Below are 26,882 nucleotides of genomic sequence, written 5' to 3' on the forward strand. Positions count from 1 at the left end.
ATCCTGTTTCTGTATGATATTAGTTTTATATATATTTTTATGTCTGATTTACTATTTATATTTCGGGTGTCTAATTGTCACTTCTAAAATGTCAATTCTAAAATGTCAATTCCAAAATTTTTGTTTTAATGTATAACAAAGTTTTTCCATATTTTTGTTTGATATATTACTTAAGGCCTCAATAAAAATAAATTAAACTTTTATGAAAAATTATACTCAATTAAATTTTTAGCTTTTGTTAATAAAAACTGTTAGTTGATCGATTTGACTATTAACCTCACTAATATGATTAATAGAAACCATCAAAAAGTACCACATGACAGTATGCTATATGTTGACATGGTATATCACATCGAAAAAATAATTTTAAAATTAAAAACATTTTTAAAAGGTTAACTAAAATTTGCATACAAATAAATCTAGACAAATAGAAATGAATTTAAATAATAATTTATTTAAAATCATTTTGAATGAATGTAAAATTAAAAAAATAAAAAATGTGTAAAAACTCAAAAAAAAAAAATTACTTACTAAAAAACATCATGCCATCCTTTGATTTCAAAAGTTGTTGAAGTCGAATACAAATAACAATGTACATGGTTTATGAACAGAAGATTGGCTCTAAATATAATCAAGTTGGCTATTTACACCATATTACTATTTAAAAAGTTCCAAACCATGCCCATTGAGTTGATCCATTCCCTGCAGTTCAAGTCTATTGCTTTTGGACTTGATTCGATGTCCTTGTGGCATTCGACTCATCTATTCCCTGCAGTTCAAATCTATTTCTTCTGGACCCGATTCAATGTCAGTGAAGCATTGGCTGTTGAGATCAAATAATTCCAAGAATTTTGACTTTCTTAAACAACCACCAGTTTCCTCTTCAGGAAGCTCTAATCTTTTAGCTAGTGGTTGCTAAATTAATCTTTACAAAAAATTTGTATATATAAAATATTTTTAAAAAAAAATTTCAATAACTTTTTTGAGTTTTTTTCACATTTTAATTTTTTATATACATTTTAAATTTTTTTATAATTTTGAAGTTTTTAGTTTTGCACTCCTTCAAAATGAATCTGGACAAATAATTGTGTAGATTTATTTGTATCTGGACAACCATTTTTTCATATAATTTTATATGGCCATTTTAATTATTTTTGAAAAAAACTTTTATTTTCTTATTTTTTTGCTGATGTGGCAATCCATGTCAGCATACTAACACATGGTAATTTTTAGTAGCCATGTCAGTGAGGTTAATGGTCAAATTGACGGTTTCTATTATCGGAAAGGATCAATTAATTTTTTTGAATTACTGAAAATTCAATTAAATATATTTTTTGTAACGGGTCAACTGATTATTTATTTATTTATTACTGAAGGCATTTTTTACCCTAAAGCCTTATTGTAATAATACAATACAACCATATATAATAAGAGGTGACATCTACTGAATTTAATTTAAGTTTTGAATTTATATTTTGTGTAAAATATTCGTATACAACACAAGCCACGTACGTGCATTTTGTGTTACCAACATTATGGATTCATGTAAAGTTCGACGACACCAAATTATGACCACGACATGCTACACTATTAGTTCAAAACAACCCAATCCATAGCCAACCTGATGGTCCGAGCATTCCATCAACGGCTCTTTACGGATATGTTTCGAACTTATTTATACTAGGTGCCACAGGAAATGTTGACACTGTTACATTATGTGCAGCCCCTTCATGCACCTGCTCTGACCTTACAACCATATGCAAAAATATACTATTTGTCCTAATCGGAGTATTGGGTGTCACAACATGGATGATATGTGTTGCTAGAGGACTCTTAGGCTGCGCCAGTTGAGCCGCCTTCTAGGACTGCCTACTTTGCCTGAAGCACTTGCAAGAGCTAGCCCATGCGTGAGGTCCCATGAGCTCTCACGTCAGGCAAAAAAGGAAGGTGGGTCAGGATCAGGTGTTCAACATGTTGAAACCTGATTCACGAAGAATGCTTGATGAGATGGAAGAGAAGCAAAGGAAGTAGGTTGGCTACTTGTGTAATTCGTCGTGCCAGAAGGATCACTGATCAAGACAAGGATCTGAAGTTGGCTGCTTATCTTAGCCAGCACGAAGCAGCAGAAGTGGTGGTGCTGGCCAATGTACTGGATATATTGTCACGTTCTTTCTTTGGGTTGGAAGTACAAATGTGTACATACAACTATAGAAACTGTAAATGTATACGTCTCAGACGGAATACTTAAAGCAATCTAGTTCAAATACAGACAAAGACAACGAAACAGAACAGAATATTTGAAATCTGTAAAAGAAAATAATAATAATTTCCTCAATGAATGAAGACTGATTTATGATACATAAGGCAAAATGAACAAGCAATGATAGTTAAAAATACATAATGAACAAAAGAACCTCAGAAAGCAAACAAATTCTCCTACATGCTGCAGAGAATACACAAATTAGATATGACGAAATCTCATAATCATATAATAATTGAATCTTACAATGAGTGTATCCACCCACCTTTCCTCACAAGTAAGCCCTTGAAGGTCCTCTGCCTCTCTCTAGTTCCCTCTTCTCACCACTCCATATCTTGGTGAATATCATCAGCTGGATTTCACCTGAACATGGCCAATATGCTATACAAGAGTAACACAATTAGTGCCACATCTTTAGGAACTTGTGCAGGCCATCTACGAAGTATATAGAAATTATAATAACATTGCTAGCAAACAATGTTATATAGGATGCAGCCTGCCTTGGTTTGGTTTACTCCCGACTCCAGGTTATTAAAGTTTCTTAGGTAAATTATAAGTCTTCTTAAGGAACTTTGAAGCTGTCTCATCATTCCGGTAACATAACACTCGCAGAAGAGTGTTTGGTTCAGTAGGATTCCACTGCCCTGATGTTGGAGGTAGTGGAAGCCTGGACCTTGCAGATGAGCCATATGTCTCCAAGGTCACACGTCTGAACCGCTCAATTAAGCTCTCTGAATCGGTTCTGAAGAGGGGAAGGACACCTCTCACTGTAGATGAAAACTTATCTATGAGGTCAGCATGCAAACCATCTCCATTGGCCCAGAACAGATCTTTAAGAGCTTTGAAATCATCCTCTATAATTTGAGAATCCTGTCGAGAGAAAGCACGAGAAGGACCTCCAGCAAGTAAAACAAGCAAGAATCCATCACAGGAAGCTTTCATGATATCAGTTATAATCCTTGTACGAACTCTTTCGTGTACAGTTTCTGAGATGATCAACAAGTTCCGCTCCAGTTCCTGTAATAGAGGGTCAATCCTAGAAGATGATGGCTCTCCTACATACAAACCATCCCATAAAACATGACTTAGGTCATGGAATACGATTTTGTAAGCTACAGCCTCAGAGAGTAGCTGAACCCCTTCCACACAAGCAGATGGTGTTAGTTCAAATTTCTTGCTCAAACCATTCAAAAAATCTTCCACATGAGCAGACTCACAGTTCCTCAAGTGAGTTATGATCCTCTTCTCTAAAACATCCATCTCAGATCGGATGCAGTGGAAAGTATTAATACGATCACAAAGCTGTGGTATCCCAAATGAATTATCTCCATTCATTGTTGCAACCTGAGAATTTCTCTTCTGAGAATTTTGTGACTTTTCTTTCTTCTTCCACACACCTTGGAACTTTGATCCTATCTCACATCTGGTCAATGCAGGCATTGTGGGGATATATGTACTTCGTGTACCTACGTGTCAGATTAAAAGGACAAAATGTTGGCAATTCTAAAAACCTTAGACATCATATTCAGATATTTTATATGATTTGCAGGAATTTACCACATCCAGATTTTGCCTTCATTACGTAATTCTGAAGACATTTATCAAGGCCAGCCATCAAATCAGGAAGCAATGCAGGATGTGTAGGTATTGGCAACTGGAAAAATGCATCTAAAGTCTCATCAATGATTCTCAATATTTCAACTGCAGAGGGAGCATATCCTTCTTGATTTGCCTGTGGATTCCAGACCTAACATAATGGAAAGTGTTGGTTAGCAAAATGAAAAATAAAATAGTAACAACAAAGTCCAATTATAAGCATATTGCAATCACTACTTCATATTCAAGTCGGTTGCAGGAACATTAACCACTTCCTAAGAAGATACTGCTTGATATGTAACATAGAATGTGCAAAATAAAATTCTGTACATATAAAGAAATCATCTCCCACTAACGTATGCAATAGGTGAAAAAGATCATAGGCACTGAAGCAGTTTTAGGGTTGCAAAGCACACAATTATGATTTTAATAAATGATAAGGAAAGTAATCATATTTATGAAAACCAAACCACTAATCCGACATCTGGAAGCTGATTTCTACACTCTTCATTCCTTCAGAATACCTAATTACTTATAATTATAGGCCTTAGCACGTAATCCAAATGTTTAGATTTAATAGTTAAACGTAATTCCTTTGCCTTCTCAGTTTAGGCGTTACTTACCTGTAGTCGAAGTGCAACAACCAGGGTATAACTGATTTATCCCTAAAGAGAGTAATACATTAGCAAAATATAATTGCCTTCGCACCCATGCATATATGTACATGTGTACATACATAAATATTATATATGTATATACATATGCATATATATATAATATATGCATGCGTGTGGATAATATTATTCCAGCAGCAAGAAGAGAACACTTATCCACAAAGACAATAAATTTACATTAATGAAACTGTGAGTTGAAGAACTAGGATTTTGATGGATTTAAAATTCAGATAAAATTGTCATCCAGATGAAAAGAATAGCAAGTCCGTACCTCTTGTTGCAAATTCCTGTCAACCCATTCCTTAAGTCTGTCTAATCTTGTCTTGATCCAACCTTTAACCAGATTGGCAATTGCAGTTTCAGCCTCATAAGGAGGCATCTCACGGATTATGGCCTTCCCACCATCTTCACTGTCTACTGCATCCTCAACTGCAATCTGAACAAGATCTTTCTCAAGTTTATCTGCAGCTCTCAGGACTTGAACAGCATCAGGAGTTAACTCCATAATACCTGAGATGAACTGTTTTATCTCATTTGCATAACAAGAATGAAGGGTGGCCACGGCTACACCAGCTGCCAAAGGATGCCAACCCTTCAGTATTGGACTGAAAACCTTCGTCTCATGGACTGCTAGCTCACCAACATCCTTAGCAAGGATTGCAAGTACAGGAAGAGGATTTGGCTGGTTTTTCGAAGCTCTCCTGCTCGAGTCTGCTTTCTCCATTCTCTATACAAAAAACAAGAAAAAAAAGAAAAAAAGAGCATATGCCTAGTCATTAAACCAACTAAAAAGGAGAAAAGGGACAAGACAGAGAGCATCCAAAGGCAGCAAACACTTGTTGCATTCAAGCCCATGCATATAAGGATCTTGTAAATGTGGAACGAACACGCGGATACAAAACAAGTGCCACAGAAACTTGGCTTTCCTTCATTCTCAGTAAAATGGACAATAGCAAATATTAAAGACTTGCCTGAGCAAAAGCAGTGCGCAAAGATGACCTGATGTAAGTGTCAATCCTATTTCGAGCTACATCAACCTCTCCTTTCCTCTTTCTCCGATACTCAGTAGATACATCCTCAACCAAAATCTTAGCTGCTGATACACCCAAAGAAACAATGCCCTGCATGGTATATATATTTCCACTATCGAAAGTGTCATGGTATGCAAGGAGTCTTTTCTCTGCCCAGCCTAGTACGGAAGTCAATGTAGAACTTAAGATCTTGGAGTAGTCAGGATCCTTGGTTGCTTTGGCATCTTTTGCTACTTCTGCTAGCTGACCATCAGCAGCATATAGTAAGTCCATTTCAACTTGCCCAGTGGCAACAAAACGGTGAAACAGGACCCATGTAAAGCAGAGATTATGGAGCATTTGGTTAATACCAAGAACCACCCACGTCTTCTTTATGTGCTCCATAAGCTCATCAACTTCCTCAACAATAGACGTCTCATCATTAATATCAAAGCACGTCTCTAAAAGCATTTCATAGAGTCTAAGATTCAGTGGAATGCCGTCAGCCCAGTGGCATGAATCAGAGAAAGACCCATCAGATCTGGAAGCAAGAGACATAACAGCACTGCGAAGAACTTGCATCGACTCATTGTTCTTTCCAGTTTCTATTGGTCTATCTAGGGCTGCATGTATAATCTGCCGCAGCCGTTGTGATGCATTATTTGATTTATCAAGTGACACGCGAGGATGCAAAAGTAACCCAGCCTCAAGAACCTTAAGGTTTCTTTTCTGCCATGCATCATATTCTTGTTGATCGGTAAAATCTGATTGCTTGAGCTGTTGTAATAGCTCCAATGGCAGAACAACTGACTCAATTCGTCTTCCGACCTGTGATACATATATTTATGATAGATATTATCAAAGCTAATGAACCCAGTATAAACATGGTAAAGTCCTCGTGCAAGCCTCCACCCCACCCTAAAGTCATCCCCAACAAGAAAGAAAACATGCAGCAGATATTAAAAAAAAGAAAAGAAAAAAAAAGATAAACACGATAGAAATTCATCAGAATTCTAATACATTTTTGTCTTTAAGTTGATAATCTTGTTGGATTTATATATTACTCCATTATTCATGATTAAATTCTAGAATCAAATTTGTTTGTACATTAAATCATAATCTACTTTTCAACATTGTGATCATCGGATCTTGTTGCTTCAACTTTCATACTAAATAATTAAAACTCAATTTACTCGTATCAGAAGCCGCATTATCTGGATCAAGAAAATTGCAATTCAAAGAAAGAAGCAAAATTGCGGATCAACCAAAACTTGATACAAAATGAAAACTCAAATTTTAACTAACCAGGCCGCCGCCGATTCTCAAAAGCGCTCTTCTAACTCGTGAATCAGCGGTCTCAGGTATCCGCATTTGAATCCTCATAAGCTCCCCTACAGTCGTAGGTCGCTTGGATTTGCCCTCGCCGGAGCCTGGCCCGGAACCCGGACTCTTTTTCGATCCTGGCGACTTCAATCCAAAAGCCTTCTTCATCTTACTAGCGGCAGCTGACGTAAGCGAGCGTTGCAACGCGGGCGAATTAGGTGAGTGGTTGTTGTTTTGACTAGGCGAGTTGTAACCCAGCGAATCAGAATTGGAAGCGGAAGCGGAAGCGGAAGAGGAGAGAGGTTTCGAAGAGGAGGTACGGCATACGGCGAGGAAGACGTCATAAGCAGTGAGTCGGAGGTCAGAGTCGGTGAGTTGAGAAGCGAGTTGTCCGAGTGGAGATTGGAGATCGGTTGAGGTAAGCTTGCTCGGTAGCATTCGAGGTTTCGTTTGCAATGGCAGTGGAGTTAACTCTCTCTTTGAGTGGCCGAGCGAAAGGTCTCTGAAGAGATGCGCCATTGTGTTAACTCGAAGAGAGAATGAAAGAGAAACGAGCGAACGAGTTACACCATTGGACTATTTGAGGGAGTAAATGTGTAAAACCAGATGGGAAAGAGAAAATAGATAGGAGCTGTTTGGCATTTTTGTTTTTTCAATTTCATTTTATATTCTAAAAATCTTTTCTAACTTCAAAAAGAAAAATTCTGGCATTATTATTTAAACATATTAAACTATTGCTTTTACATAGTTTTAATATATCAATAATTAATCATTTATAAAATTTTAATTTATTTTACATATATACAAGTCATACAACACTATTTTTTACGATTATATATTAAAAATATTTATTTAATTCATTGACCTATTAATTAGGTATAAAATTATACCTAATCAAATATATTAACTACAAATTTTAAATAATAATACTTCAAGAAAGCGATTTATGTAGTGATTAGCATATGTTAGTCATAAATTTGACTTTGGTGCACAATTTAAAAATTGGATTAAAAAAAGGAAAATTGATTAACATAATAATTAATTATAATTTCAAGATTTCTTTTCATCTTTGGGCGGAGAGTGAATAAGACAAACAGTGATATGGGCGTGAGGGCGCATAAAGAGAGTAAAGCGCGTAAGGAACTACCAACTGTTTTCGTGCAAATGGGAAGTGTAAAGGCAAAAAAAGGGAAAAAGGAGAGCGAATAAAAAACCAATGAAAGCTGGATAATTTGTGAGAAACGGCGGGATCCTTGATTGGTAGGAAGCTGTGGGGCTGGATCGGGACCACGCGCACATCCAGACTCGTTAACCCACCAACAAAAAAAATTTAATTTAGGGGTTTTAAATACTGACATAGTATGTGAATATCATTATTTATTAAATTAGTATGTTTGAAACAGAAATAAAGGTAGAAGAAAACAGATGAGCAGCACTCATAATTTTTCTAATACATTTATTAAATTATCATTACAAAATAACATGGGTTTAAAATGAATTATTTTTAAAAGTGGAGGAGTAGCTACATCAAATCTTTGTTTGTTTTTTTTTTTTAATCAAATGTACCCACACCACATTTTCAATATATTTTTGACGTAATTTACTAAACAATATTAAATTGCATCTATATCCCTAAGTAACATTTGTTGTTAGAAATATATGAAGAAAAGAAATCCAAAAATTAGCTGAAAGAAGAGCGAATGAAGGCGAAAGTAGGAAAATTAATGTTGAAGTTTGGAATATATTGAATGTCGGCAGCAACGAATACCAAGTAGTAACCTCCAATGATTAGGTGAGATTAAGATGTTTCTATGAAAAGTACTAATCGATATCCAAAATGTTAAAATGTAATAAATTTATAAAATAAAATGGTAAACTATAAAAAAAAAGTATTCACTTTTGTTTGTCTTATATTATATTTTAGTCACTTATATTTGAAATGTTACGTTTTAAACACTTACGTTATCGTTTTGTTACGAAGTGATCACTCTATTATTAAATTTCATTATCTCCCTAACAGCAGTCCTATGTGGCAGTCCAAATGAGTTTTAAATGACAACTTAGATGTCTAGTTGTTAGGATAAAAATAGGTTTTTAATTAAATAAATTTCATTTAGACTGCTACGTAGGACATCCAAGTTGGCACTTAAAACCCATTTAGACTACCATATAGGACCATCATTAGGGAGGTAATGAAGCTTAATAATAGAGTGACCACTTCGTAACAAAACGATAACGTAAATGACAAAAACGTAACATTTCAAACATAAATGACTAAAATATAATTTGAGACAATCAAAAGTGACTACTTTTATAGTTTACCCAAAATAAAATGTGATGTTTTTTTGAAATGATAAAGTTAAATTAATGGAAATTATAATATATTGGTTTTAAATTTTATGTATTATTTTAGATTTTATATAAAAATAGAAATATCCTTAAAATAATATTTATTGTTTTATAGAAAAAGATTTAAATTACAAAATGATACTTCAACTGTATTCAATTTTTTAAAGTTAGTGTCTAATTTTTCTTTTATCATACTTAAACTATACTACAACTATATCTCATTATCAAATTACCTAATCTTTAAAAAATTTATTAGCCAATCATTTTGTTCCCGTGATAATTTTTAATTAAAAAAACCCCAAAAAGGTTCAATATAGTCCCCTTGAGTTTTTGTTTTTTAAGAACGTATAAAAATATTTATCTCTTTTATTCTTCACCTAAGAACTTCGGTGAAAAATTCAAGAACCCGTTGAACAACTCATACAAACCCAGTTTTCGACGATAAAACCGAGATTCCGACGAGGTTTTTTCCTTTTTAAACTTCAATTCTGATTCATTTTTCACTCTAATTCAAAATCTATATATTATTTTTCTTAAAAACAACTTTTTCTTGTTATTTTCTATATACTTTGCACATATTAGTTGATGTTGGATGAGCTTTTAGGGATGAATATCAAATTTATCCATAAACTTTGGTTTAATGTGCAATTTGATACATGAATATATACAATTATTTTCATATTTGATTAATATAATTGTTTTTGCATGCAATATGTCAATATAAAATGGTGTTAATTCAATAATATTGTTAATGATTTGTAAAACTAAATTAAATAAAATTTTTATGTATAAAATTACACAAACAAAATTGATATATAACATTGCACATTAGATGAAGTTAATAGATAATTTTAATATTTATCTCGAATTTTTCTAATAAAAATCTAGATAAAACATGAAATCTAAATATAAAAAATTGAAAAATAATATGGTAAGAAGATTGTAAAAATAAAATAAAATCTACCAATTAAAAAAGCACATTAAAAGAGAGGAAAGAATTGTGAGGAAGAAAACAGCGTAAAAGAATTGGAAATTTTAATTTAATTTCCCTATGAAATTTTGCGTACGAGTTAAAGGTGGTACATATATCTCGTAGGGTATAAACTTATTAGAATTGGAATATGAATTTTGTTGTCGAAAATTGACTTTAAATAAGTTTTAAAAGATAAAAGAGATAAATATGTTTATAAGTTTAAAAATATATATTTAATTTTATTTTAATTTTTAATTAAAATGATCATATGTCACAAAATAATTGATTAAAAGATTATTTTATCGATTGAGGTAATTTGTGTACCAAAATATAATTAAGATACCACTTTAACTAAGAAATATCATGAGTATAATTTTTTAGCATTTTGTGATTTAAACTTATAAAAATAATAAATTTTATTAATTTTATAACTAAATTATAATCTAATTAATAGGTAACATAAATTCAATTAAATTCTAAAATAATAAACACATGTAAATTTAATAAAAAATATCAAACAATTGAAATTAGTGCCCAACTCTCTCCTCCTGCATATTTTAGTGCGTTGTGTATTTTTGCATGAAGAAGAATAGATAATCCATAGCATAGCACAAAATGAGTATAAAAAGGATTTTATTAATACCACACACACGTTATTTAAAAGAAAAGGTAGATTTGTATTAATTTACACATCATAGTTCGCCAATAATTTGATGTAGCTGAGTCAGAGCTCCAATATTAAAAAAGTACTATGGTTACCAAAGGACAACATGCCACATGCATTTGCTCATGCTTCTTCTTCTTTTGCCAACTAACCATGCATCATTTTTACGGATGTATTAGTTAATATGTATTGATATTTAATAAACTAATATTGCTGAGTGAAACTCGAATTTTTTGAAAATTTTTCCAAGTGAATTAAGTTATTATTTTTAACTTTTTTTTTTCTAACTTTGTGAAGAATCCAAATGTTTAAAGAAGTTGCTTGAGACGTGATTGGGGGTTTACCCCCTATCATAAGCAAAAGATTTTTTTTTAGTAGGTGACTGTATGTCACGCACGACTTAAATCCCATGAAAAGCTTTCGTTTTGTATACTTACATCCCGAGTGGCCTCTCAAAGCACTCGATTTTTCTACAAGATTAAAAAATAAAATCTCAACTCGATTCGAAGACAATAATATCTTTTTAAAGGATAGGTCAGTTCTTGACAAATAAAACTTTTAAAAACTTCTTCACGAAAAATCAATAATTGTACACAAATATTTGTTAAAATTTAAAATTAATGTATGTTAAAAAATAAATATAAAATAAGATTTTAAAACATTTGTGGAAATACCTTATATTTTAATAATATTGTAGCATGTTTTGAATGCTTGGACTTTTTCTAATTTAAAGATGAAAGCCAAAAAAAGGGTGTGAAAAAGAGATTAAAATAGAAAATAGTGTTAAAGCGAGTTCAAATTGCTTTACCAGATATGCATATCAAATTTGATTTTCCTTTTTAAAATATTTTAAAGATTTCGTATCTGATTAAAGAAATTATGAATTTTGGAAATGGTCGTCCCCATATAAGCCATCAGATTTGAAATTACAGGGTGCCATTCCCTATCCTCAGTCTTGCAATCTACTTAGCTTTTGTCTTGGAGTAGTTTTGCTTTATTTATTTATTTATTTTATGGGTTATATACCCTTTTCAATTCATAGCAAAAGATAAGAGTTTTGATTTTAATCTTCATGTCGGCACTGGGTGACGACGAGTTAAGCTTAGTTCTCAAATGGGTTTATGATCAAAATGACAGGAAATCCTTCTCTCAAGTCTGCAAACAATGGCTGCGAGTTGAAGGTTTAACCCGATTATCCATTCGGGTTCTTGAGCCCGATCTCATCCCCGTTTTCTTGCCCAGATTCCCAAATCTGCTTTTCTTTGAAACCCAGGTTTTTATCTCCAACCCCCACCTTGAATTCGTGGCTAAAACATGCCCAAATCTCCAAGTCCTCAACCTTAATCTTAAGAAAACACTTGAAGAATTCGAAGAACTTGACGGGAATTCCGGTTTTGAAGATGTTGGGAATGATGGGATTAGAGCTTTGGCTAATGGGTGTCCAAATCTATCCAAAGTCCTGTTGAGAAAGAGGAAAAACGTAGCGAATTTTGCTGTTATTTCCCTCGCTAAATTGTGCAGGAACTTAACAACTTTGGATTTAGGAAGGTGCAATTTGGTGGATGACCGAGCTGTCGAAGCAATTGGGTGTTCGAATTCGATACGGGTTTTGAATTTTGAAGCTTGTTCGTTGATTACTGACCATGGTTTGGCTGTTTTAGCAACTGGGTATATCTCCAAAACGCTGAAAAAACTGGTTCTCGCAGAATGTGATCGAATCACTGATTCTGGGGTGTCAATGTTGAATCACATTTGTTGTTTGGAAGAGTTAAATTTAGCTGAATGCGGGCCGAAGATAACAGACTCTGGTGGCCTCGCCGTTTCTTCACTTTCAAGTCTCAAGAAATTGAATTTGGGTTGGCTGATCAACTTATCGGATGTCACAGTTATTGCCATCGCCAACAATTGTGTGAAGTTGGTGTCGATTGATTTAACAGGCTGTGAGTTAGTGACTGGAGTTGGTGTCAGAGCATTTGGTAACCATGGTTCTCTAGAATACCTTGTGTTGGCTTCTTGTTACAATATTTGCATGAATGATTTGAGCATCGTGGTTAGATGCCAGTCACTGAGGGACATTGTGCTTGATAAAGGACTGAGGATGTGGATTCCAATGCCAATGCAAGTGCATATCAACAAGTTTTGTCAATTACATTGGCGTTGAAGGATTAACACACACAAAACAGTCGATTTCTAGGATAGAAATTTGGATAAAATCAAAAGGTTAGTGCTTCTTGATTTTGTCAAGTACCCTTTCGGAAAAGAATTTATACAAACATCAAATCTCTTGCTCATGAATGTTAATAATTGCATTCTCTCTTTGGACTGTGAAATTAAAAGAAAGGGTATTGATGCTTGTTCAAGATTATTGATGAAGGAAGCTCAGAAAACATTGTTTGTTTGATGGGAAAGCAAAAGTAAGGGTATTTTCTGATTGGAAATAAAGTATTAGCAGCCAAGATTTCTTGTTGAAGTTTCAAACTTTTTTCTTTTCTCTTTTTGTTGTTGTTTTCTTAATGTTGTGGTTGTAAAGCCTTTTTCTTGCTTTTATTTGAGGTCTATGACACATTCATCATTCTTAAGGTATATCCCTCTTCTTCTTTTTTTCTTCCTTGTTCATTGAACCAATTAACAAATACAATTAATGGTTGTACAGTTGTACTTGACAATGGTATGTGTCACTTTCATCCCTAGGCCATACGGTTTCTCCATTATAAAGCCTCTGGAGCTGAGGAAAAAATTCGTTCTTTAAAATTTGAAAGATAATTGCACGAATCAAAGTATTTAAGCACCAATCTCATTGATCAATATGGCAAGCTATTACGTCTAATAACGTTTGTACAGAACAGTTTAATTACGTTTTACTGAATTTCTTACGTTAATTTTCCATGTGATTACTGAAAAAAGAAAGTTGGAATCTTTGGCCCATTTTATATGTAATACTGCAATTGATGGGAACTAAGACTTCAAGGCCTAATATATGAGACCAGGGTCCAAGCTATCCGTTTCGTTGTCCGAGAAAGCGCGCGCAAAGCAAAACCGTCCTTGTCTTCCATTTTAGAGAAAAACCCACATCCCAAGTAAAGCAAATAAAAGATGGGGTCATCTTCAATGACGAGAGCTGTTGGTGCTATACTACACAGATTTACAAATGGGGTTCCCTCGACTTCCTTGATTGTTTCTCGAAGTGGTCTGTTGAAAAGCAGTAGGAAATTATTATTATCATCAGTATCCTCAATATCATCGTCTACTTCAGTATTGTATCAAGTTAACACTGACAGCAATGAGCATCAATTTCGAAGTATATCCACTTTCCCTCCTCTCTTCATGGGCAGGCGCTCTTCCAAGATTGCCGGCAGAAAGGTCTCTTTTGTATTATTTTCTTATATGCCCGCATTTTGATGAACTTAGAAATATCCTTATTTCAAAGAAAAGAGACATGACCCCCCTCCCCGAATAAATATAGCTGTTTTATGGTTTAGCTGCAACCTGTTTGATGAAAATCCTAACAGAAGATAAGCCCAATTGTAATTTATGAATGGAAATGGTTTATCTTATGTTTAATCTTCTTTTAGCGTGGAACTGAAATATGCTTTCATCTCTTATATATGCGGTAAAAAAACTCAAAATCAATGAAATAATTTTATACTACTGTTCTAATTAAATCCAGGGTGCTCAAGATGCAAAGAAGGCCAAACTCTATTCAAGGATTGGAAAAGAAGTTGTATCTGCGTAAGTTGGTAGCTCATAGTCCCTCCTTCATTAGCTATATTAATGCGAAAAAGAGTTTTGCATGTTGCTTTTTTATTAGTTAACTGCAGGAAGTTCTATCATGTTTTATTTCTACTAGTTTGTACAACTTCCCTACATTTTTGTATGGAGACGAAAATGTCATAAATTGATGCTTTATGCGTGGCAGTGTAAAGAAAGGCGGTCCAAATCCGTCATCAAATACCGTTCTTGCTGCCGTACTTGATAAGGCGAAGGAGCTTGATGTACCCAAGGAAATATTGGAGCGTAATATAAAGAGAGCTTCGGAGAAAGGGCAAGAAGCTTACATTGAGAAAGTTTACGAGGTCAGTGTGTGAATACTGTCTTAATTTTATTTATAGACTTGTTGCTATAGTGATAGTCAGTAAGATTGGCTCTTCAAGTATACCCCTTCTTTCAGGTATATGGTTATGGTGGAGTTTGCATGGTAGTGGAGGTCTTAACAGATAAAATAACTCGGTCAGTGGCAGCTGTTAGGGAGGTAGTCAAGGACTGTGGAGGAAAGATGGCGGATCCTGGTTCTGTTATGTTCAAGTTCAGGCGTGTTCGAGTTGTTAATATAAAAGTCACTGATGCTGACAAAGACCAGCTCCTTAACATTGCGTTAGATGCTGGTGCTGAGGATGTTATTGAGCCTCCAACATATGAAGATGATACTGATGAGGATAGGTCAGAGAGGTAATGCTCTTTCTGTTTTATATTTCCGTACTTCTTTTCATTCTGAATATGTTTAATTTCTATAGAAATATAGAGGAAGTAATTATAGTTATCTTTTCTGAGCATTTCTCTTTTACATAGGTTAAGGCTATCACTGGTTGTGCCTTAAAACATGTAACCTAAAATTTGCAAATACATCTAATCAAAGCTTCTCGTGGTGTACATGAAGTTCAAAAATATGCAATTTTATTGTTTGCATACAGGACTCGAATGACTTGTTTTCTTTTCTGACTGGAGATTGTTCAACTGTTCCAGACAAGAAAATATTTGGACATATAATGACAGTATTATGGTTCTACAAATATGATAGGCATGATTTTATCTCGTTATATGTTATGATATCTGTCCACATGTATGGTTGTCAATAATACGTTACAAACCTATCCTTTTTTTTTCCTTTTTCAAATAATGCAAGTTGTTTTGCCACTTGGACTGGGGAAAGTCTAACCGGATCCCTCCATGCAGCTATTATAAGATTGTAAGTTCGGCAGAAAACTATGCAACAATTCTTTCAAAGCTACGTGATGAAGGAATAAATTTTGAGACTGATAATGGTTCCGAGCTACTTCCACTAACCAACATTGAGGTATTTATCTGTAATGTGTATAATTTCTGCTAAACCAGGTTCTTTTGCCTTCTATATGGCTGATGCTGACCTTAGGTTTTGCAGAATGCTTGGCATACATTGAACTGCCTAAGCCAGTGTTTTATTGTTTCACCATCTTGCTTCTCCTGGCAGTGACATCATTTACTTTCGGTTGGTTTCAGGTGGATGATGAGGCTATGGACTTGAACAAGGAACTTATGTCTCAATTACTTGAACTTGATGATGTCGATGCTGTTTATACGGACCAAAAGTGATTTATTATCTAGACCATTTCGGTGATGGTACTGATGTTCTGATGCCGTGAGTCAGTTAACTTCTTGTTGGTGCTTAAATATCACAATCTTGGCTGCATTGTTGCTCATTTTAGCTAGGGATTTCCTAGAGGACCTTTATATTCAATATTTGATTTTCAAGTTTCAACCCTCTGAGAATGGAAGGAAGAAGAAAGGTTGAGCAGTTTTAACTTGTATCACAGTTTAGATAATCTCTCTTTTATTCTTTTTTACAAATTCTGAAGAGCTGCCATGGCTGAAACCACTCTTTTCAATCCTAAACCATGTCTTGGTCTTGAATAAAGGATTAATTGGCAATGTCATCTCTGCTTTAACTCTAACAAGTGTAGATGCTTGTTTCAGGAAATATCATTTTTTGTAGAATCATCTCTTGGGAATAGTTTTCCATACTAAAAAAAGCCGTGGAAGTAATCTTAAAGAACATTTGACCTTGGGAACGATATTATTATGTTGGGGATGTTTTGGAGCTAACCTTGGAAGGTTGGTAAGTTTATTGAGTTACTTCCCTATTAGGATGTGCTGAAGAGTATGACTTAAAAGATTTCAAATACAGACTTTATTATGGAATACATTTTTTAACATTTCCGTGACATACAAGTACTTTCTTGATTAATAAAAAAATATAGAAGTAATATGTGTAACTATTACCAAAAATATAACTTTCTTGATTAATAAAAATATAGAAGTAATGTGTGTAACTACTACCAAAAATATAACGTATTAGTTACAAGTTATTTTTCTTTTCTTTTATTCTTTTTATTTCCTCACAGCAACAAAACAACCTTCTACAACAAGGATAAAAACGACAAACATAATTGCTCATATCTGCCACTTTTCGTTGCTAAAGCAAGAAAGTTTGACAGAAAAAGTCTAACAACTTGATCTTATCAAAAGCCTTTACTGGATAAGGATACATAAAAGGAAATTATATTATAACCTAAAATGGCCTACCTTAGCAACTGTTATTGAAGATATGCTCCTTGGACTTTCCTAATGTTTCTTCGTCCTGACGTCGAGATTTTAGATACAAGATCATATGAATGCGACATTAAAACATAATAAAAGATGATATAATTAAAATATTGAAGTAAGAAATTTTATATAAATATAATTATACGAATACACAATATCTTATTTTTGGAATTAATACGAAATAAAAAAAAAATTATTCTACGGCATTGAAATGCTGAACTGATCGGTACAGTAAAATGCATTGTCTTGAAATAGCATTTTAAGATTGTAAGGCCAAACGATATCAGTATTGCCAGCCCACATTAACTCCGCAAATTGCCGGTAGGCCTTTTCCGAGGGATGATATGAATCAAAGAAGAAATAATCACCAGGTTTATCACATAGTTCATACACCTCTATCCCTCTCTTCCCTCCACAGCTATAAACTCCTCTGTACGGACCAGACCCGCAACATGCTGTCGTTGCATCTTTGAAACCTACACACCATATACCACACAAAAAACAGTCATCTAAAATAATACCCTTCTTATTTAAACCTTTCATGCAAAAATAATAAGCCATTTTCAGAATTACCATATTTTGAAGGGTTGTTCAACCTTTCAGTAAAAGGCTGATACAAATTGTAAGAAGCATATTTGAACCCTTCAAGCTGGTTCTGTAACTTAACCAGGGTTTTGAGAAGTTCAGCATTGTGAAGTTTAGCTATATCTGTCAGTTCATCAATGCAATAACCCCCTGATTGTGCTTTCATGTATGGTAAACAACCCAGTGGTAACAGATTTGGGAACCCAAATTTCCTCCCTCCTTTCTTGTATATTTCCTGAACCAATTTAAAGTAAAAAAAAAAAAAAATTAAGCAACCTTTGCACATGAATGGTAGAAAATGATAAATTTTCTGGGTTTTTTCTAAAGAAAAGTATAAATTACTTTGAGAGCAACAGTGAGGTTGCCAAGCACCGTGGAAACAAACTCTTCATCTGAAACACTTGAGTTTTTGGTGAGGTAATCATTGCCTCCAATGCTAATCAAGTAAACAGCTTTGGACAACAATTTCTTGGCACCTGCATCTCCTAGTTCTTGTCTCAATGATTTCTCAACTTTGTTGAAGTATTTTATTTGAGTTTCTAAGTCCACAACCTGGTTATAGACAACAAATCATCTAAATATGAACCCCCCCAAAAAATAAAAGATGAAGATGATAAACCGATATTACATACAAATCCTTGATGGGATTCAACGAGAGCACCGGCTCCACCTGAAGCAAAGTTCACGCCATCTGTAAACTTACGCTTTCCAGGCTGTAAATATGGTGGGATTATTGGTATTCCAGCAAACTGAGCTGTTAAAAAAAAAAGGGTAAAGAATCAAAGGGCGATGAATTTGATTATAATGAGAATTTGAAGTGTGTTTGAAGTGAATTTACCAATAAAATCTGGGATGAGTCGACCATCTGAGAATCTGCCAGTAGGGTATTTGAAGAAGGTCTCGCCGTAAGGATAGAAATTAGCACGAAAATCGGCGGTGGTGTTAATATAGTTGTTGTTTCCAGGATCAAAAAGTGAATCACCAAAGATGAACAAAGCAACATGGTTTTCAGGCAGATAATGGGAGCTAATCAGGTTGATACATGTAAAACAAAGCAAGAAACTAATATAGGAAGCACTTAGGTTCACCATTATGTGAACAAATAAAACTGATATATGCTTTTAATTACGCTCCTGTAATCGTCTTATATATAAGATTCTGAAAATCTGAGCAAATCCTTGTGAACGCTGAATTAAATATTAGCAAATAGTTGGTGAAGACAAATAAGGAATGTCATTAGAGGTACGTAATTTAAGTGTTAGCTAGCACCTATAAAATTATCTATATTATAGTATTGGTGTCACGTTAACTGGACGTAAGAGCTGGATTAATTTACAGGTTTCGAAATGAATAAGAGTTAACTTGTCTATTTTTCGAGTAGAATAGTTGAAATATAATTTGCCCTAAGTACAGGGGCTTCCCTTGAAATTTTACCATTTTTAACTTGTTTTTACAGAATCATAGTGTACACAAATCATAAATCAAGCCCGAATTCAATATCTGGATTTTCAGCTATAGTTATTTAAGTTGGATTTATAAGAATATTTTCTAGTTATTGGGCTAGACCACATTCATGAAATTGGGCTCACCCGAAGTATGAAACTCAGCTTTGGACTTAAGATTATTATTCCATTCAGTAGCCTCAAAAGACAAAATGGACGTAGCTACTTACATAATAAGCAGGCCTTTGACCTTCCATTTCTTGATAAAATCTTTTCTGGGTGTGGCCTTCACTTTGTTCTGAGCTGCCTTCACTTAACATCAGTTGATTTAATAGGCTTTTCTGCTCTTTTTTTCTTTTTTTGTTTATGCCATTATTAACTTACTAGCATTGAATATTGATGCCTTGTTTTCACTTGTTATTTTTCCTTTGTTTCACAGAAACTGATGATCACAGTAGTAGACGTGGAGTTCGAATCTGTGATTCCGTACATGTTTTTTTTATTTATTGAGATCTCAACACATGTCTCAGTTCCTTTGAGCTGTCAAAAGATTACAAAATATGTGGCTCAAACCAACACTTCCAAAAAAGAAAGAGACACTGTTTTAAATTCTCTTATTAGGTACAAGACTTACACCGAACAAAAGGAGCCTATCTACATTTATATCCATATGTTCTTTCTTCTTGTATGAAAACAGACCAAACAAGTTTTAATGAACATAAGAGAAATAGGACTTTGATAATGAAATGATTTTGATACGTCTAAGAACATGTTCACTAGTGGTCCAAAAAAACAAACAACCAACCCTCTGTAGCAGTCATGACAATCCCAGTACCAGCTTTTTGAAAAATCGAGTCTTCTATTGCAGCAAAGGTCGTTTAACTGGCATTCACATGGGTCTAATTTTGTTTTGTCTCCTATCCTATGGAACACCAATCCGACATCAGGAGAAATGAGAGCTACATTATATCTTCTAGGGGCGTAGATGCTGGCAACTCTTAGCTCATTCCATTATTACTTCACTTCTTGCAGTAGTAACATTTCCCATTGTATTTTGTACATGTTATTCATAATTTTTTGCTCATATATGCCACAAGATAACAAACACCAGATATGTATGATACAAATATGGTGGTAGCTCTCAACCTGCAGCTAGGCAGCAGCTGCCCGTTTGCTGCAAGGGGGATCATTGAGGGTTATTTTGGAATTTATTACTGTACAGTAATTTGGTGAAATTTCATTGTCGTCCTCGAGTTTTTCACTTTCTTGGTTTTTTCATCTCCATCTGGTGTTTGCTAGGGTGAAAATAATAGAAAGGTCAATCTGAAAAAGGACTGCATACATCGATATTCAATAGCTATCTTTGAAAATTTTGGGCGGTTTGCTGGGGTCAGGGAAATGTTTTTCTTGCATATGTTTTTTCTCACTTTCATACTTCATATAGTTTTTTTTTTTTTTTCTATAAAAAAAAACTGGTTAGTATGGATTACATATGGATGACTTAAATCCATGAAAAATTCAACCAACAACCTCATTTTGTCTGGGAATTATATTGGAACACGTAACTGTGTTTCTTTGTTGAGAGTGAACTGTTGTTGGCTCTCAACAGAAACAATTTTAAGCTTCGAATTAATGGTGAAAGCTTAAAACAGTAGTTTGGTGTTACAAGTTGTGTTCCTCATTTGATTAAAGCTTCTTTTTTTTTTGTTACCAGCAATACATTGACAAGTTGTTTCGTATGGAAAAAGGGACCCTTTTCTCATCATCAGTTTTTGTCTACTTTCATATTCTATTATCTATTTTATTGCTTGCAGTTATTGGAATTCTGTCTCTTTTGTTTCAACTTAGACAAAAAAAGGAACAAGTTTTATCATCGCGTAGTTAGATGACTGGTACTAAAAACAACACATACATAAACTACTGTGTAATGAGGAAAACACTGATTAATGCAGATTAATATATATATATATATATATATTCATATTTGAAAGCAAAGATTAATATATCTATATATAAGTTTGGATGCTAATTAAAACTTTTAAAAATTTTAAAAGTTAAATGAAAATTGAAAAAAGGGTTTAAATGATATTTTAAAAATCTTTGTGAGATTAATTAAAATTAAGTGGAAGACAAGTTTGTGTTCATAAAATTTGATGGGAAAATTGATCAGATAAAAGATGGATATTTTTGTAAGTTTCATGCCATCTTTCTTTAAAGAATTAGTGAAGGTGTAAGAGATTCTTTTATTAAAGTGAGATGACATTATAGTCTAACAAAATCAGATGTCATTGAGAAATAATGGAGTGAAAAATCAGAGCAAATTCTAAAAAATAAGTGCATTTGCAGGTGTTGGTGATGGAAACAAGGAATTGAAAAAGATGAGCTACAATGGTTTTTGTAATTTTAAAAAGAAAACTGTAGAGGAAATTTTAGAATACTCGAATTTGGTAAAAAATAAAAAAATCTCCTAATGAAACATTCAAACCTCCTATTTAATTGTAAGACTTGGGTAAAAAGTTCTTAAAAGATGATTAGAACGAGAAGTAAGAATGATCGTGCGAATGGTAGAATTAAGAGAAATTACTCGAACTACTGAAAATGGAAGATAACTTGCATAGATAGCGGGTATAATCGGTAGGAAAACACTTAGAAATATTTTGGCAACATTAGTGTTTAATTAAGTGCAAAAAAAGAAATGGGTACGAAAACACTTATATTAAAAAGAAAAGAATATTTTAATTAAGTTTGAGCAAAAATCAATTTGATTAGAAAAATTCGATAAAAATTTAAATTTTGCATTAAATAATTCAAGTTAATCTAGTTATTCATATCAACTTGAATAAAAAAATCAAAATTTTAAGTTAACTTGAATATGAATTACACATTTGAGTTATCTGAAAATCCAAATAAGAAAAAGTAAAACTACGTCGTTTTGATAAATATTTATATTTTCTAAAATTAAAAGTCAAAACCATTAAGTTAAAAAGGTAAAATTACGTTGTTTTGATAAATGTTTACTCATCAATCTTACTTATATAGTTAAATAATCTTATACTTCATTTACTAGTTAAATAGTCAGTTCATGTAAACATAACATTGAGTATAAATAATAAAATTTGTTAACTCGATTCGCTTGACTCAATTCGAAAAAGGTTCAAATTAAATTTAATTACTAAAATAAAATTAATCAACTCGATTAACTCAAAAATTTTCAAACTCAACCAAATATTCACCCCTATTCTTTTAACTACATTCATATTTAAACCTTTTAAACCATGCAACCTGAAATTCTTACGAACTCTCGGATGGGAATTACTCCAAATTTAGTAACATTAAAATACAATCCATAAACATGCAATCCTGTTATATTAGCACATATCAAAATATATAACATCTCAATTTAAATTTAAATATTTATTAAATAACAATTCAAATCAAATTCCATGGAAATCTAAATTTATATAAAACAAATACTATTATTATAGAACAAAATCTTAATTAATACTATATTATTATTTCTACCACTGGAGCAACATATGACTTCCGTCACTGTAGGAAACCAAATTAGCCTCCATCGTCTTCCTTAGCAACTGAGCAGTCATCTCTCGAGCTTTCGCGGATCCTCTGACCGAGATATCAGCCAGCACAGTTAAGAACTCCGGTAGGTTCAAAGCATCTGCAAGGCAGCCCTCGCTTTCATCGAACAGTCGAACAAGGATTTCGGCCGCGCCTTCCTTGCTCAACATGCATCTCCCTTTTAGCACCTCCACCATCGAACTAACAATCTGCTCCGTCTTTTTCAAAGCGTTCAACCCTTCATCGAACTTAGAAAGGAGGCCCAGGACAGCTAGGGAAGTCCCGGAAAGGTCTTCTCCATCGCTGCTTTCCACCACATGGATTAATACGGGGATAGCTCCGGCTCGGACAGCTAGGGTGCAGTTACCATGGAACTGCACTAGCTCAGCTAAAGTGCTAAGCAGGTGATGGGCTGCTGCGTTGCACGGGTCTGAAATTGCATGGATTAACAAAGGGATGGTTCCAGCCACGCCGAACTTGGCCTTGTTTTTGTCAAGCATGGCTAGGCTACAAATGAGGGAAGAAGCCAATTTGGTGGACTCAGGTGGGGAGGTTGGGGAGAGGATTATGGAGTTGAGATGGTTGATGGTTTCCATATCCGCAAGAGACTGTTTAAGGTTTGGGTTTAAAGAGAGGTTAAAGAGTACAGATAATGAGAGAGTTTGGATCATGGGAGAGATGGATTTAGATAGGGCAAGGAGGGCAGGGATTCCTCCATAAGTTTGAGCTAGTAAACTTCTGTTTTGGGGACTAACTCTGGTAATGGAAGCTAGGGCTTGTAGTGCTTTTTGCTGAACTTCATGAGAATCTGATTGTGCTTCAGATAGATATTCATGAATGGTTTCTCGAAGTTTAGCTGTTGACATGGTTTGAATTAAGTTATGGAAATGGTAACAAATGTTTCGAAGTTCAAGCTTTAAGATGATTTTGTAGAAGAAAGAACAGAGATGTAGATGAATTCAATGCAAAACATCATTGGGAAAACCTTTACTCTTTGGACTACTTTGTTTATTTCCCTTCAACTTGAAATTTTTGAGCATTGTTTTGATAGTTTTTTAATAATCTTCTCTCCACCCAAATCAAATCTCAAACAATATTCTTAACTTCATATGAAAAACATATTGCAAGTAAACATCTTTTATAACTATTAAACGATGATGTTAATGACTGAAATAGGACCTCTAAATAAACCTAAAATTTCATTGAAGCATAGGGACTAACGGCATATTTATCCTTTCATAAAAAATGAGATGTGGCGTTAAAGCATATGAGGTTCCACACCAGTACGGCAACCCATTGAGAAGGAGACACATCAACATCAAAAAAAAAAAAAAAGGCGATGTGATTGTTATGATCTGACGGCTAATCATTCACTATGCCTACACGTGGCAGCACGCAGTTGGTGGGAAAATACAAACAGAATATCCAATCTTACTATCTTGTTGGGCCTACAGGGGCCCACATAGACGTGGGGCCGAGAAAAAATTAAATCAGGTGGACAAAGGCCTTTTGTTTTGGTTAGCTGGAAGTCAAAACGTCTTTATCTATATATTCATCAGGGCCCCAATTTGCTACGTTCTGGAAATTGACGATGCCCACTCCTCACTCCTTAATGATTTTGTCTTGCTTTGTTTTTTTTATAAAAATTATATTTTCATCTATATTTAGATAATTATTTCAGCTTTAATTTTTTTACTTTAAAAAATTGTTTATAATAAAAATTGGAATTTAAGAATATGTTTAAATGTAAATTATAAATTTAAAACTTTTATACAAAAAAAACTTTTTTTTTCTATTTTGAACATGGGTAGGGTCTTAAGCCCAATAAACTGAAGAATGGACATGGATAGCCCAATGGCCCATCCATAAAATCTCCTTCTTCTTTTTTAAACAATAATTTGATGATAAAATTTTAAAATTGAAGTAGAGACCAACCCCAAGCACCTTCATTTTTTTTCTAGTTTAAGACTTCATTTATATATAGATACCTACCTTCAAAAATATTTAAGGCGTATTTGATAATAATGTTATTAATAGTGGTGGAGCCAAGGGTCCTGTTTCTCTTAAAATGAGAAATTTTTATTTAAATTTTTAGAATTTATAAAATTTTAAATTAGTAATAATAAAATTATACTTTGAACTCTAAAAATAATAATAAAATAATTTAAATTATTTAAAATTACAAAGATATAGAGTATTAAAATTACAAAATTATATTTTTACTATTATAAAATTTTATAATGTAATTCTACAAAAAAAAAATTAACCCCACCCTGAATAAAAGAATGAAAACTATAATTTAATATTTAGTCGTTGAAACTAAATTGAAAGGAGTTTGAGTTTTAGAATCCACACAAGAAATGCATACCCTATGTAACAAAAGTCAAAATGAAAATGATGACATTTAATAATTAATTAATTAGTTGGGACTTTATTATTAAATTTCATTTACAAGTTGCTCTCGTATAAATTATTAATAATTTTTTATATATTATCTAAAGGAAGTTTTTCATGCCAAATGAGCAACAATTTTAAACTTTTATTATCAAATATTATAAAAATTATTATTATTTATCAAAATAATATGTTTAGAACACTAACTTGAATTTTTATATTTTAATACCTAAATTGCCATTCCTATTTGGGATTCAAGGTGAGAGATTCTCTTCAAACTGATGTTTGACGTGTGATCTCAATTTGCTATCTCGAAATTCTTATTAAAATGTTATCCATTTTAGTAAACAATTTTAAATACATATTATTTAAGTAATAATTTATTTTATAATATTTAAATAAATAAATAAACTAACAATTTTAGACTAAATAATTTATAGTGTGAGAAGTGTCGGACTTCATCAATCAACATTTTAATAACAATAAATAATATCTTCATTTATTTTTAAAATTTATTTAATTTTGAAACCAACTCCTTTTGCAATTCATTCTATTAAGTACATATATTTTAAACTATTATAAATGGATGTTTTATAGTTTGTAGGTTTTAATATTTAATACATTATTTTATTTTTCATCTAGTTTTTTGTCTTGGTAAAATATTAGTTTTTTTTTAAAGTTCAATTCATAATTCATTCAATGAATGGAATCATACAATTCGGAGAAAAAAAATAACAAGTACTTGTCGTAGATGATGAATGAAAAGCTTCACTAACACAACAAAGACTTTAGCTTTAATATTAATAGAACATTATGACATGTTGACAATTTACTTTGCCACAACTCAAGCACGACGTATCTGGAGTGATTGTAAGCACTTAATACAATAAAAAAATTAACCTTAGATATTCCAAAGCGGCGAGCAAAAATTGACAAAATAGTCAAGTATTCACCAAGCTAGAGAAGACGACAACAAAATCATCCCTAAAATCACTTGTAAAACTAAGATTACATGTATAAGCAAGGCTAAAAAACAAGCTGCAAAAGCAAATAAAAACTTCTAAAACTAAAAACTTATTAAACAATGGAAAACAAACAAAAAACATGTAAAACGTAAAACAACACAGGTCCAAATCGACACTTGAAATCATTTATTATTTTGAAATACTCTCAAAATATAAATAGATTAAGAAATTGACGAAAAGCCACCTACTTTCTAAGAAAAACTACTGATTGCTGGCGGAATTTTATCAAACAACTAGCACCGTATTTTATCCATCACAATTTGTGAAAATAACAAAAATACCTACAAAATAGATTCGTAAATTGAAAAGATAGAAGACATGTGTAATAAATGAGAAGAAAAATGAAATAAATGATTGATGAGAGAGGAAAAAGGTAGACGCCAGTCAGCCCAAAGGCTAGAACTAGCAAAACAAAAGGTAAAAAATAAATTATCTTCTAAAAGAATTCGTAAAAAAAAAAATTAAGATGATGAAAATCATTATAATATCAATTATTAAGATTTTAAAAATAAACATATAAATTATATTATTAATATAATTTGTAAAATGTTATAAAAATACTTCAAAGATATTAATTATATAACCATCACAGGGTAAAAAAGCTAATTAACTATATGCATACTTAGAACTATTTTCTTTACTTTTCCAAGTGAA

General features: G+C 32.9%; 5 protein-coding genes across 5 annotated transcripts; 2 read left to right on the forward strand and 3 right to left on the reverse strand.

The window, feature by feature from the left end:
* Nucleotides 1-1,517: 1,517 nt before the first annotated feature.
* LOC108454215 (protein unc-13 homolog) lies at nt 1,518-7,548 on the reverse strand. Its single transcript, XM_017752602.2, has 5 exons — nt 6,846-7,548; nt 5,502-6,368; nt 4,802-5,257; nt 3,818-4,007; nt 1,518-3,726 (listed from the first exon to the last, which is right to left on the reverse strand). The coding sequence occupies exons 1-5, from the start codon at nt 7,380-7,382 to the stop codon at nt 2,792-2,794; spliced, it is 2,985 nt and encodes a 994-aa protein (XP_017608091.1). The 5' UTR covers nt 7,383-7,548; the 3' UTR covers nt 1,518-2,791.
* Nucleotides 7,549-11,570: 4,022 nt separating this feature from the next.
* On the forward strand, nt 11,571-13,432 carry LOC108455352 (uncharacterized). The gene has a single exon (XM_017753925.2). The coding sequence runs from the start codon at nt 11,922-11,924 to the stop codon at nt 13,008-13,010; it is 1,089 nt and encodes a 362-aa protein (XP_017609414.1). The 5' UTR covers nt 11,571-11,921; the 3' UTR covers nt 13,011-13,432.
* Nucleotides 13,433-13,562: 130 nt separating this feature from the next.
* Nucleotides 13,563-16,531, forward strand: LOC108455361 (probable transcriptional regulatory protein At2g25830). The gene is made up of 6 exons (XM_017753935.2): nt 13,563-14,209; nt 14,517-14,578; nt 14,766-14,922; nt 15,018-15,295; nt 15,800-15,920; nt 16,103-16,531. The coding sequence occupies exons 1-6, from the start codon at nt 13,943-13,945 to the stop codon at nt 16,193-16,195; spliced, it is 978 nt and encodes a 325-aa protein (XP_017609424.1). The 5' UTR covers nt 13,563-13,942; the 3' UTR covers nt 16,196-16,531.
* A 423-nt stretch (nt 16,532-16,954) lies between these two features.
* On the reverse strand, nt 16,955-19,037 carry LOC108455343 (GDSL lipase-like). Its single transcript, XM_017753921.2, has 5 exons — nt 18,630-19,037; nt 18,424-18,545; nt 18,134-18,343; nt 17,780-18,026; nt 16,955-17,682 (listed from the first exon to the last, which is right to left on the reverse strand). Exons 1-5 carry the CDS (start codon nt 18,880-18,882, stop codon nt 17,405-17,407), a joined length of 1,110 nt encoding a protein of 369 aa, XP_017609410.1. The 5' UTR covers nt 18,883-19,037; the 3' UTR covers nt 16,955-17,404.
* A 3,714-nt stretch (nt 19,038-22,751) lies between these two features.
* Nucleotides 22,752-23,675, reverse strand: LOC108475807 (U-box domain-containing protein 12-like). The gene has a single exon (XM_017777784.1). It carries the CDS (start codon nt 23,673-23,675, stop codon nt 22,752-22,754), a length of 924 nt encoding a protein of 307 aa, XP_017633273.1.
* Nucleotides 23,676-26,882: the final 3,207 nt, after the last annotated feature.

The sequence above is a fragment of the Gossypium arboreum genome, chromosome 5, assembly GCF_025698485.1.
Source record: "Gossypium arboreum isolate Shixiya-1 chromosome 5, ASM2569848v2, whole genome shotgun sequence".
Classification (NCBI taxonomy): domain Eukaryota; kingdom Viridiplantae; phylum Streptophyta; class Magnoliopsida; order Malvales; family Malvaceae; genus Gossypium; species Gossypium arboreum.